The 12,543-nt window shown below is 40.7% G+C and overlaps 3 protein-coding genes across 5 annotated transcripts; 1 reads left to right on the forward strand and 2 right to left on the reverse strand.

Moving 5' to 3' along the window:
* The first annotated feature begins 7 nt into the window (after positions 1 to 7).
* phykpl (5-phosphohydroxy-L-lysine phospho-lyase) lies at positions 8 to 4,625 on the forward strand. The gene is made up of 13 exons (XM_041047904.1): positions 8 to 412; positions 499 to 617; positions 693 to 852; positions 946 to 1,020; positions 1,107 to 1,194; positions 1,284 to 1,400; positions 1,545 to 1,627; positions 1,719 to 1,944; positions 2,230 to 2,384; positions 3,470 to 3,559; positions 3,689 to 3,822; positions 4,006 to 4,050; positions 4,437 to 4,625. Exons 1-12 carry the CDS (start codon positions 354 to 356, stop codon positions 4,047 to 4,049), a joined length of 1,350 nt encoding a protein of 449 aa, XP_040903838.1. The 5' UTR covers positions 8 to 353; the 3' UTR covers position 4,050; positions 4,437 to 4,625.
* Positions 4,626 to 4,997: 372 nt separating this feature from the next.
* On the reverse strand, positions 4,998 to 8,784 carry hnrnpaba (heterogeneous nuclear ribonucleoprotein A/Ba). 3 transcript variants are annotated; one of them, XM_041047907.1, is made up of 9 exons: positions 8,682 to 8,784; positions 7,950 to 8,179; positions 7,343 to 7,511; positions 7,083 to 7,241; positions 6,852 to 6,983; positions 6,646 to 6,736; positions 6,351 to 6,506; positions 6,165 to 6,250; positions 4,998 to 5,710 (listed from the first exon to the last, which is right to left on the reverse strand). In XM_041047907.1, the coding sequence occupies exons 2-8, from the start codon at positions 8,162 to 8,164 to the stop codon at positions 6,180 to 6,182; spliced, it is 993 nt and encodes a 330-aa protein (XP_040903841.1). In that variant the 5' UTR covers positions 8,165 to 8,179; positions 8,682 to 8,784; the 3' UTR covers positions 4,998 to 5,710; positions 6,165 to 6,179. The 3 variants fall into 3 exon arrangements, with proteins under 3 accessions (XP_040903841.1, XP_040903842.1, XP_040903840.1); XM_041047908.1 differs by having other exon boundaries at positions 8,629 to 8,733; XM_041047906.1 differs by lacking the exon at positions 8,682 to 8,784 and adding an exon at positions 8,293 to 8,311.
* Positions 8,785 to 9,725: 941 nt separating this feature from the next.
* nme5 (NME/NM23 family member 5) lies at positions 9,726 to 12,014 on the reverse strand. The gene is made up of 5 exons (XM_041048431.1): positions 11,877 to 12,014; positions 11,068 to 11,273; positions 10,229 to 10,329; positions 10,007 to 10,125; positions 9,726 to 9,849 (listed from the first exon to the last, which is right to left on the reverse strand). Exons 1-5 carry the CDS (start codon positions 12,012 to 12,014, stop codon positions 9,766 to 9,768), a joined length of 648 nt encoding a protein of 215 aa, XP_040904365.1. The 3' UTR covers positions 9,726 to 9,765.
* Positions 12,015 to 12,543: the final 529 nt, after the last annotated feature.

Consider the following 12,543-nt stretch of genomic DNA (forward strand, 5'->3'; position numbering starts at 1 on the left):
GCTAAAGCCAACGTTTAGTGGACCCAAATCTATGATTGACGCATGCGTGGTGGATGTCAAGACGAGACAGCAAAACAAATCCAGAAACCGGACTCGAGGTCTGTTTCTTCATGTTTCCCATCATTTTAACCTGACTGGTACCGGTATCTCTGCTGGGCCTGGCCTGAGTATAACCTGAATTTAACCCTAACCTCAAACGAGGAGGGAGGCGCTAGGGGAAACACAGTTCTAACAGGAGAGAGACGGGGGGTAGGCAGACCTTCAAGGAAGACCTGCAAACTGCTGATAGTTAACTTTCTTCATTGCCACATCAGTATATAGTGTACATTGAACAGAGAGAGGCCTAAGAAGCTATGGCACTTCAGAAACTCAGGAAAGAAGAGACTCTTGCAATGAGGAAGAGATTAATCGGGTATGTTAAAATGAATCTTGACTGGCATTGTCTGATTTTCATGTTGTGCACGGAGAGTACTGACATATTCATTCTTTCGATTACAGACGGTCATGCAGACTCTTTTATTCAGACGACCCTGTCAAAATAGTAAGAGCAAGAGGACAGTATCTGTTCGACGAAAACGGCAAACGCTATCTGGACTGCATCAGCAATGTTCACCACGGTAAAACATTAATAAATCTAGTTTATTACACTTTTGTTTCCCACTGGCAAACATGCAGTATGTTTTCTGTTGTAGTTGGCCATTGTCACCCCAGCATTACAAAGGCTGCAACAGCACAAATGGACCTCTTAAACACAAATTCACGATTCCTGCATGACAACATAGTCCTGTATGCAGACCGCCTGGCTGCCACCTTCCCTGAGAAACTGTGCGTCTTTTACTTTGTTAACTCTGGGTAAGTAATGCTGTTAAACACACCCACGGCCCCTCCGCATAATAGTATACCTGAAGTACCATCCCAGTGATTTTATGCGTGTTCTTGTGACAGTTCAGAGGCCAATGATCTTGCCCTACGCTTGGCACAACAGTACACCCAACACCAGGACGTTATTGTGCTTGATCAGTAAGTATTTGTGTTCTAAGGCAACACATTCACTCTCTGACAATACACCTGCTTATCAATTACAATGGACTCTTCTTTTATACTAGTGCATACCATGGGCATCTAATGTCCCTCATCGACATTAGTCCTTACAAGTTCCGGAAACTGGCAGGACAGAAAGAATGGGTTCATGTGGTGTGTAAATTTATACGACCATCATAACACTAACTGCTGACCAACAGTGGACTCCTGCTTATCTGAAAGAATGTGTTTCAACCACCTAGGCACCCTTACCAGACACCTACCAAGGCATATTCAGAGAGAATCATCCCAACCCAGGCCAAGCATACGCTGACACAGTGAAAGACCTTATAGAAGAGGTGCACAGGAAAGGTCGTAAGGTACACTTTAACACAATTCCATGCAGCCTGAATAGAATAAGTCACATTCAAAACACTTACCATTAAACACTCAGGATAATACTGTAATAAACATGACTACTCCATAACATTTACACTACTTAATTCCTAACTTTTCCCACATAGATCTGTGCCTTCTTTGCTGAATCATTGCCAAGTGTTGGAGGACAAATCATCTTACCCCAAGGATACTCAGCTAAAGTTGCAGAGTGAGTAGTGATTCGGTTCAGGTTTCAGGTTTTTGCTCATCCACATTTACAATAATGGTGACATGGTACGTCTCCCTCGTACGCTTCACAGATATGTGCGTTCAGCTGGTGGAGTGTTTGTGGCAGATGAGGTGCAGACAGGTTTTGGACGTGTGGGAAGTCACTTCTGGGCATTCCAGCTTCAGGGAGAGGGTTTCTGTCCTGACATAGTGACCGTGGGGAAACCAATGGGAAATGGACATCCCTTGGCATGTGTGGCAACTACTGCGGAGATAGCTGGAGCTTTCACGGCCAATGGAGTGGAGTACTTCAATACGGTGACTATATAGTAGCCTTAATGAAATATGAAGGAAAGCGCCTTCAGGTTGGCCTCTATAGCCTTTCCCAGCTGCTGACTACTAATCCATTTATTTTTGTAATAAGGAACAAGCTGATCAATTTTATAGTCTGACATAAATCATGACATTAACAGTAAAATGTGATATCATAGTAAGTACAATTATTATTTCTAAACTGATGTCAGTTACATGAAGAGAGATTCCTTTAGAAGAAAATCTTCCATATATCAAGATGAAATTAAAGTTTTGTCTAACTTCATGCAGTTTGGAGGGAATCCAGTGTCGTGTGCAATTGGCCTGGCAGTGCTTGATGTCATAGAGGAGGAGGACCTAAGAGGAAACGCCATGAGAGTCGGAGCACATCTTAAAGATTTGCTCACAAAGCTGCAAGCGAAACATCAAATAATTGGCGATGTCAGGTAAGGATACAGTGACTAGTTCACTCTGGCTCTTCACAGTCATAAAGGCTAATGATATTCTGTTCTCAGTGCCCATGGCATTAAATCATGTCATCATCTGCCACTTATCTGGGTCCGGGCCCAGGTCGTGGGGGCGAATTGATATGGTCAATCTAGCTATCGTTAAGATGTTGTTACCTAGTACCACCATTTCACTGCCAACACTAATTAAAGTTCCCACAGTCCTGGTAAATCCACACAGGTATTCTCACTTATCTTGGCTGATTAGATCTCTTGTGAAGACAGTTGTGAGCATGTACAGTGCTCAGCTGGGTGGTAGAGGTTATATTATGATAACTGGCTGCACAGATTTTTTACACTGAGGTGCTTGAGCTTCAAATAGGCTTAGAGAGGTAATGACAGCAAGATGTGCTCAACAAACCAGAAAACCATACATCTTAATAAAACACATACAGCATGATACAGAGTCAGTTATGCTGCATCAAAAGACTGTCAGTTGTGTTTGTACACCAACAACAGTCCTTGAAAGTATAACCTTTTTTTTTTTTTTTAAAAAAAGTGGAACCTTGAAAACACCTGTGTGGATATGCAGGGCTACTGAGAGAAGGTGACACATCTTAATGTTATGACATGCTATTTTGTTTCATAATAATGTTAATGATAGCAGAAATAAAAATTAACCAACATTAACCAATATGTCTTGGGTGAGTCCTACGAATGTCCTAACGCACATGAGGTTGTATACTGCTTTCAATTTAATACCCAGCAAAAAAAATAAAAAGAGCAGTAACTCATTTTGAAGATATAAGTTCTATATTGCTAAACCCAAATGTTTTTTGGATATGAATTCTACAACCTCCTGCAAGTGTAGTCTTAAGAAATCACTTCCCCCTCCAGGGAAGTTGTGCAAACATTTTCTTCAAAAGTGAGATTGATAATGTCACTTTGAGATACATCTTAGATAAAGTATTAAGAATAAGTATACACACCACCACGACATTTTCACCTAATATAGGTATGTGTATATGCCAGATTTATCTATTTTCTTTACCATGATGGACCACCATCTCTTTTTTTTTCCCCAGAGGTGTAGGACTGTTTGTTGGACTTGAGCTGGTTACTGACAGAGAGCAGAGGACTCCTGCCACAAAAACAGCAGCATTGGTGGTGAAGAGGTATGGGACTACCACGTGGTGCAGTACTTAACGATTATAGTTTTGCCGTTTTTATCTGCCAGGAAAAGAGACAGTCTGTCTTTGCCACGTGCTGTCCTGGGATCTAAGTTGATGTTCCTTTTATATTAGGCTGAAAGAGGAGGACCGAATCTGTGTCAGTACAGACGGCCCCTGGGAAAGTGTCGTGAAGTTTAAACCTCCTATGTGCTTCTCTACGGAGGATGCAGAACTGGTGGTGAAATGTATAGACCGCATCCTCACAGGTTAGCTGCACAAACACCACCTTTACAGTACAGCTGTTACCAGACAATTGTTTGTATATTAATACGTAGCACTTTTTGTAACAATAGTAAAAAAAAAAAAAAAAACAACAAAAAAAAACGCCTTTTAAGAATTTGTTTCACACATTGATGTCCAGAATAACTGAGTTTTTCTTGTTCTCACAGACATAGAAGCCAGTGACCTTAAACTGGAAAAGGAAGACATCTAAGGTTTGTTAAACCTGTAGAAAAACTTTTAATTGCATCAGACATTGTCAAATGGTCACATTCATAAAGTTCAGAGGTAGAAGTATGAATGTCTATACTTGAGGTTCCAATAGATCAAACAAGTTCAGTCGTTTCACTTGGCAGAACATGTTGCCGCCTTGCACTCAACACTGACCACTGTGGGGAATAGGTCACTTTGTTTCTGAAATGCATTTGTATAAGTCTGATGTATAACAACTGTCTTTCTAACAGTTAATTTTTATATCAAAGCTTAAATCCAGCCAATATAAAAGCGATGACAGTAGATGGTAGGATGCGATTCAGTACTGAAGGATGATTGCTTGAAAATCTGCACAACCTGAAGTGAAATCTTTTTTTTCCCCCACCAGGTGTTCAGTGCCAATAAGACATGACATTCGGGAAACTGGGGGAAATCACATTTAAAATGATGCCGGCTGTAGCACATCTTTAGCACTTGGGGGGGGATGACTGATAAACAAGATGCTAATGTGACACTAATGAACTTGCATAAAGACCCTTTTTTTAAGTCAAGAAACTAATAAACTGTCAATTCTTTACTCTTTGACTATTCCGAGTATTTTCTTTTGCCCACAGTAGCAATATTTAAATAAAATAATTATTCTCAGCTTACAACACTGATCAGCAACATGTTCTCAAAACACATTATGGTTGAGATAAGCACTTACCAGACCACTATTTTTAACTCCTGGACACATTCACAAAAACGCTCAAGTATCGCAGTTTTCACATCTAGTGGGGTGGGTATTAACACTCAGCCAGTTATCCTGCAGGTAGTGAAGCCCTCTCCCACAGCTTCCCAAAGAGGCATCCGTGGAGATGTTAACATTACTCAAGACAAAACAAGCAAGCCATTTAACAGTACAGAACATTTAACATTAACTTTACAAATAATAACAAAAAGATCCATGTGTAATATAAACCAAAAGTTTATTTCTACCAATTTGCCCAAGACACTAGAGGAATGAGTTTCCAGTGAGAGAGGGAGTACCCTCTTACATTAACAGGCTTGCGTTCAGTTGAATAACACTAGTAAAGCCACTTAAAATTGCAGACATGATGGGGGAAGAATCTCCTTAAAAGCCAAAAGAAAAAAAAAAAAAAGATGCTGGTTGTCTTCGTCTACTATGCCATCTGCAAACATTCACTTGACACTCTTACAATGAACCCTTTGATTAGTTTAAATCCCTTATTTTACCTCACCCCACATCTGAAGCCATGCAACTCGCATCCAACACTCAGCACGGGAGAAACAAAAAAAAACTAAAGATCTAGAAACACCAAAAGAAAAAAAAAGCAAAATTGTTTTATTTGTGAGCTTTAAAAGCTCTTGCTCCTGCTCATCTGTAAATCCAGTAGACATGTAAAAATACAACCATACAATACATTAGATTCAAAAAGGTACCAAAAAGTACAGTAAAAATAACACTTCCATCACTGGAAATGTAAATGGACACAAAACAATATAAAATAAAAAGTGGAAAAGTGACATTTGCTTCCCCAGTTCCTCACTTGATCTGTACAAATGGAGCATGAGTCCAAATTTCTGCCAACTCCAAAGGAAAAGCCAGAGCCCATGTTCGTTGTGGTCAGACCATGGATCTCTTTCTTATTTACTTTAGACCTTAAGAGAAAAACATGGTGCTTAACGTTACTGAGAATAAACCAAATGTGGCATGCAGTTACACAAAGACAGACAGGTGCATGAATGAGTTTGACAAGTCAGTGAATGGACAGACACACTTTGGAGGGGGGGGAGTGGGGGCGGGGGACACACGACCACTAGCTATTAACACGTAGCACCCTGGTGAAAGGTGGAACGGTCCTTGTTCCTGTTCTCAACCACCACCAACTCAACCCTTATTGATCAAGTAGTGTTTGTAGAGATGCATCTTAAGATGGCTGACAGGTGGAATGAATCCATCTTTAATGATCACAGACCCCACAACACGGCCTACCCTAACCCCACCACAATGCTTGAATGGATTTAGAGTAGATGGAGATCTTTCGGGTCAAAAAAGGCACCAATGGTTACAGCTATGTTCTCATACTACCACGGATGATGCAAAAATGCATACCTGCACTACGTGTGATCAGTATGGCTTGTAGCTACTCTGGTGGCCTCCACGTCTTGGAGTTTTCCCATAGCTTGTATTGCCCTGGTCTGGAGGACAAGAGAAAAAGGGACTGAGTTCTTCTGTACAACAAGGAGGACCAAGAAAATAAAGTTTCTTTTTCTTTCCCTGGGGGCACTTATCGCTTACTGTAATCGTAGCCACCCCCATAGCCGTAATAACCAGCAGAGTAGTCATAGTTGCCATAGCCGCCATATCCGTAGCCTTGCTGTCCGTAGCCATAGTTCTGGTTGTATCCCTGGTTCCAGTAGTTATTGTAGCCTTGATTCCAGTTCTGGCCCTGGCCTACAAACAACAGGTGAAGCTCTTGTCACAACTCTTCGGTACACGGGATCCAGACAGTAAATTTGCACAAATTCAACTCTACCACTGAATGTAGGCTAAGAGAAAGGCTTTATTAGCATGCACATAAAAAGATGCTTACCTCCACGGCCTCTACCACGTCCTCCGTATCCACGGGCACCATACTGCTGCTGCTGGTAGACCTCTTTGGGCTGGGCTATTTTGATTTCACACTGGAACGCCACACAAGAACACATCACATTAAAGAGTGAAATGGCTTTTAGAAATGAAACTCAGTACGTCATACTCTATCGCCCCTGTATGCAGAATGGGTGATGTTGCTATTACCTTGCTTCCACCAACATTGTGGTATTTCTTCTCCATAACTTTCTTGACGGGTGCCTCTTCTTTATATGTGATGAATACGAATCCTCGCCTCTTTTCCGTCTTTGGATCTTGGGGGAGCTCGATGGTCTCAATCTAAACCAAGAGGAAAAACAAGCATTTGAAGCAATCAATATCACCATATATAACCATTCATTGACTTTACATGCTGACAAAACCCAGTGAACGTCTTACCTCTCCAAAGGTCCCAAAGTACTCCTGAATGACTTCCTTTGAGGTGTCAGGGTTAAGGCCTCCCACAAAGATTTTCTTGACTGGATCCTTCTTCATGGCCATGGCCTTCTTGGGGTCGATCTGTCGGCCATCTAACCTGTGCTCCTTCTGTTCAAGAACCTAAAAAGAAAAAAAAAACAAAACAAAAAAAGTTGAAAAGTGCCTGTCCTGTAAACACACTAGAGTTCCTTAAGCTCCAGGATAATTGCATCCCCACTCACCTTGTCTACACTGGCTGCATCTTTAAAGAGAATGAAGCCAAAGCCTCTTGACCGGCCTGTCTGCTGATCCATCTTTATGGTGCAGTCTGTCACCTCACCAAATTTAGAGAAGTAATCTTTAAGATCCTTCTTGCTTGTGTCCCAGCTGAGACCACCAACAAACATTTTCCTATAAACACCAAAAGAGGGAAAGGGACACATTTAGAATTACAAGCAGCACCGCTAACCCCTACTTTAAATATGGCTATGGTTGGGAGGGGGGGGGGGGGGGGTTGTTGGGCAGGGGGGTGTAAATGAACACACTGTTCCAGAACATCTGTTGACCCGGTGACGTATGAAGGCAGGCTATAGCTGTAATGACTTCAAGCTATTTTACATTAATTCAACACTGTGAAAATCGCTTTACGACCACAACGGACACCGCGTATCCATAGTTTCCCATAAGCCAGTACGTTAGATGTGATCCCTGCTCACGCGCCCATCCCCCCCTCCACTCTGCACATGGCGCCAACAAAGACCGGTTGAACAAAGAAACATGGCAAACCACGAGTGCGTATTATAATTGTCGGTCTCACTACTGACTCGCGTTGTGCCATTTCAGACTCACCCCGCATCCTCCTCGCCTTTGCTGGCGTCGATTTGGCCGCCCTCCGTGCCGCCGTTCTGCGAATTCGTGTCCGCGTCGGGCCCCGCGCCCTCCCCGCAGTCATTCACGACGCTGTCGTCGTTCCCCTCTTCGGTGAGGCCGGCTCCGTTGAAATCATCGTCGACTTCGTGGCCGTTTTCTGATGTTTCCATATACTGTTGCTCTGTCTCAGACATTTCGCACTATTATACCTAAACCCAGAGGATAAAAAAAGTCATTAAGTTATATCATCATTGTGATTATATAACCCATCATGCCGTACATGCTTCGCCATTTACATGGTGCCAATACATGCATTTCCCACCATTTTGGCCGGCACAGTCGCGCTCCATACATTCTCAGAGAGCCTTATTTGTTTCCGAGTGTCAGCAAGTGGCAACAGAGTAATGTTTGCTCACACAACATAGTAACCGCCCAACATGTAAAGTACATTTCTGTTAGAGCCAGAGATTAGAAAAAGTACAACCATCTGTATCACACTGATAAACCAAGCCTAGACTGTACAACTCAAATTCGCAGTTACGTAATGCAGAGGCCGTGCTAGCCGCACTCTAGACTCACATTTTCTACTAATTATATATATTTAATCTACCACTACCAGAAAAAATAACAAAACGGCTACAACAATCGTTGTACTTACGTGACAATATAACGAAAAAAAGCAAGGCTAAAGTAGTACAAAAACCTGCTTACTGGTCACACAACCGGAGAGCTCTCTTCAAGATGGATTCTCCCACACGACGACAACTCGTGGTTGGTTTTCTAGAACCGGCAGAAAAAAAAACACATTTCTACGGAGACGGCATCTGATTGGATGTTCGCCGCTGTCATTCACGCCACCGACCAATTACATACGCGCTGCTTTCTTTTCACAGAAGACGTTCACGCCCGTAGAACACAGGAAGGAACTCATAGTACCTTTTTCTGCCGCTAATGAAGATAATAAGCTCGGTGCTCGGCTATTTCGACTCGATACAGCTAATATTTTCACAGCGTCACTCTTAACATTTGTCTGATTTGCATTGCATTTCTCTCTGACTCTCACAAAAATGTTGCCGAATTCAACAGTAGTACGATCCATGTACGTGTAAAAAATTGTGGAAAATATTCAAAATGGAGATTGTTTTTATACATTATTGATAGGTACATGAGGAGCTGTCACTATACACTTTATACGTACACGGACATTTCACTCAGAGACTACTGTCCAGGATTAAGAGAAATACTGAACATTGTTTAGACAAAATAACAGAAAAAACAAAATAGAGAAATCAAGTACATAATGAACTACTACAGGTTCGCAATAAACTTTATTTTGTTAAGTTTATATACAGTTCTTATTGGGATTGTCAAAGAGGTCATAATTTGCTGTTCAGTACTGCAATGCATTTGAAGTTGTTCCTCTTGTGCAGGCCGCAGGGACCTGAGTCTTTCCAATAATCGTCAGCTCTTCACTCTGTTACAGCTCTCTGTCTAGACAATGAGTAAGGAACTACATATATAAAAAGCTGCGATCACAGTTACACTACAGACCAAATTACCTACACCCAAATGGCCTTTAGAGACTAACTAAAACACCCAGCTATGTCTCAATAATTACATTACATACTTTTCTCCATTTGATTTCTCAATTTTTTTTCTTTGTTTGCTAAATCAGAATCAGAAGAACTTTACAAAAAATACATTTTAGTTTTATCGTAGCACTGAACACATTTGTTTAAAAAAAAAAAACACATTGTCTGATATTATGTATTCTTCCATTTTTTTCCACCGCTTGTCATTCTGCTTGTTCCACAATGACTCCATCACATATTTGAGGCTTATTTGGACAGTTCTTCATCAGCCAGTCAGCAAGCCAAACCTATTTTAAACAAAAGTGCAAAAAATTGGATATTTCAGAGACCCCAAACACAAGACCAGCAAACAGCATGGTAACAGTAATATGAATGGTAATAATGACTAATGATTAAATCTGTCCATTTGTATATATCTCAAAATATTAAGCAGTGAATACTCACACAGGGGTTGTGTGGCTTGTGCTTGCAGAGCTCAGTGAGTCCACGTAGCAGAGTGGGGTTTACATATCTGCTCAGGTATTCTTCAGTTGCCTCTCTTGAGGGAAAGGGCTCAATTACAGCTGCAGAGAGAGAGCATGTCGCATACAGGGTCAGAAATGTTCAATACCACATTTGTACCAGAGTATGTATATAAGATTATGTGTGAGTGTGTGTATTACTTACAGTTTGGGAACATGAATTTGATCTCCCTCTCAGCTGCATGAAATGACTCACTCCCATGGAGTGCGTTTTTCAGGTCAGAAGTGCCATATTTTGCTCTAAGGCTAGAGAAAAATTAGCACATTCATATAAATACTCGTGCTTGGGTTGTCAAGAGCACAAACTGATCCTGATACCAAATCAAAGATGACCTGTATTCACAGGGCACAGTGAACTATGTATTGTATGTCATAAATTGTGAAAATTCTTGGCCCTAATCTCTGATCATTATGACTCATAATAGTCAATACTAAATAAAAAGAGCATTTCTATGACTCATTATAGTCAGAGGCTAGGGCCCAGATTCACAATGAGCTATATAGAGTATGTATGTACCAAAACCACAGACAATATTATAAAGGTATTTTTTAAAAACTATATAGAAAATATAAACAGTATGTTTCTGTAACATTATTACTTAGTAAAACACAATGTGTCACACAGCTCTCTGAGTTTGTCTGACCAAAGAATTGCTGCTATATCACAGCAATATTCAAGTATTATGACACTATAACATGGATGTATTCTCATAATGATAAACTGTTTATGAGACATGTACAGAACTTACTTTGGTAGAGGAATTAGTAGTAAGTATAGCGATAATCTGTTTTATCTGTGTCAGCCTCTGTTTCTTAGCAAACATTTAAGGAATTAGCAGAAACTTAAATCAGCCTCCATCATCGGCCTTCCTAGGCAGCAAGTCACTCAAAATGCTTAGCACGTTAATACGTTTTATATATTAGCCAAAACCATGACAACAGGACAAAAGTCTGAATTAACACCTTATAAGTCAACAAACTGACCACTCTGGATGAGTTTCTCTAGCCTTGGTGCTGTTGACAGGCCCTATGATGGACTTCCAGTGGGCAACAGCATTGTTGCGGGCCAGAGTCAGGGCAATGATGGGACCAGAGCTCATGAAGGCTGTCAAGCTGGGAAAGAAGAACTTTCCATACTGGTCTGCGTAGAAGTCGCTGCATTGCTCTGGACTTAGCTGCAGCTTCCGTTTCTGCCACAGGGATAAAGTATTAGACTCTGAGATGAGTAGAGAAAGGTTTTCCCAACTCATACTGTATTTATGACGTCAGAAATATAAAGTCTGGTCATATATCGCCCAGTATCATTTTTTTTAAACTGTAAGAGACAATTTTGTTGAAAATCACTTCAAGTGTGACCATGGTATGTACTGAGCAGGGTACTGCCCTCTGGTGGACAAACTATATAATAGTGTAACTGTGTGTTGTCTCAAAAATATCTTCAGCGTTTCTGTGCTGCAATTTCTTGTTACATCTCCGTCAATATATATGCAAGTAACAATATATATTTGCAGTTAATCACTCAATAATTTTCATGAGGCTCTTTGCAAAATTAGAGAAACACCTTATCGTTCAATGTGGGAGCATCTTAAAATAAAAAGTAAATACACAAACTAATCAGATTTGATCAGCTGAATCAACCCCATCCTGACACAGTACAACACACACACAGGACACTAAAATTGCTATGACAGTTGTAAATGTTCACCGTATGAAACACCTGTTGCACTAAAGAGCATTGTAATTCGGTTACTGTGTCTGCCAGTGCATTTTCAAACAAGAAATGTCAAACCGACCTGCAAAACTGTGAATCCCGATTTGAGGATAATGTCTTCAATCTCCTCACTTTTGTGGATGGCATCGGGTTTAATGAGAGCCAGAGTTCTCTCCACATAAATGCGAGGATATGAATTTTGGTCCATCTTTTCTTCCATGCTAGCTACAAAGCATCTCTAGCCTCGCGTTAAAGATACGAGAGAATATGAAGCAGGTAAAGTGAAGGTATTTATTTAAGAAAAAACAAAACAAAAAAATAAAAAGAGCGTCGTTTTTTTAAAGCACTGCCCCGCGGAACTGATGTCTGTATTTCGGTTGCTAGGATACCGCTAAACCCCTACGGGAAGCCAAGCAGGACAATCCGTAACTGTGCATAACAATTGTCAGACCGTAACTTCGCCATCATTGTCTGCCTTTAAATTACAAATCAATGTTAGTCCCCTTCTGAATTCTTACATATTTTCCTCACTTCAGATTTTAGTGTGTATAACAGTATTTAAGAATTTGTATGAAAAATATTTAAGTACATTCTATACACCGAACTCAGACGTTAATGTTGATATAAAAGTTACCAAAGTGATTGTCAGGTCTAGCTTTCTTTAAGGTTTCAATTTATCATTCTCCCAATCAATCGTTATACAATTTGCGTGAATTTTATAAAAAGTTCTACCTTTAATAAACATACAA

The sequence above is a fragment of the Toxotes jaculatrix genome, chromosome 10 (genome assembly GCF_017976425.1).
Source record: "Toxotes jaculatrix isolate fToxJac2 chromosome 10, fToxJac2.pri, whole genome shotgun sequence".
In the NCBI taxonomy this organism is placed as follows: domain Eukaryota; kingdom Metazoa; phylum Chordata; class Actinopteri; family Toxotidae; genus Toxotes; species Toxotes jaculatrix.

What these genes read in the sequence shown, in the direction of transcription:
- phykpl (XM_041047904.1), top strand. Translation starts at nt 354, where the DNA reads ATGGCACTTCAGAAACTCAGGAAAGAAGAGACTCTTGCAATGAGGAAG. An exon ending in ATGAGGAAGAGATTAATCGG is followed by an intron (nt 413 to 498) that starts GTATGTTAAAAT and finishes TTTCGATTACAG; the next exon opens with ACGGTCATGCAGACTCTTTT. An exon ending in TGCACAGGAAAGGTCGTAAG is followed by an intron (nt 1,401 to 1,544) that starts GTACACTTTAAC and finishes TTTCCCACATAG; the next exon opens with ATCTGTGCCTTCTTTGCTGA.
- hnrnpaba (XM_041047907.1), bottom strand. Translation starts at nt 8,164, where the DNA reads ATGTCTGAGACAGAGCAACAGTATATGGAAACATCAGAAAACGGCCAC. An exon ending in ACAATGTTGGTGGAAGCAAG is followed by an intron (nt 6,737 to 6,851) that starts GTAATAGCAACA and finishes GTGGCGTTCCAG; the next exon opens with TGTGAAATCAAAATAGCCCA. An exon ending in TGGGGGTGGCTACGATTACA is followed by an intron (nt 6,251 to 6,350) that starts GTAAGCGATAAG and finishes CTTGTCCTCCAG; the next exon opens with ACCAGGGCAATACAAGCTAT.
- nme5 (XM_041048431.1), bottom strand. Translation starts at nt 12,014, where the DNA reads ATGGAAGAAAAGATGGACCAAAATTCATATCCTCGCATTTATGTGGAG. An exon ending in CGGGATTCACAGTTTTGCAG is followed by an intron (nt 11,274 to 11,876) that starts GTCGGTTTGACA and finishes TCCCTGTGGCAG; the next exon opens with AAACGGAAGCTGCAGCTAAG. An exon ending in AGAGAAACTCATCCAGAGTG is followed by an intron (nt 10,330 to 11,067) that starts GTCAGTTTGTTG and finishes ATTTTTCTCTAG; the next exon opens with CCTTAGAGCAAAATATGGCA.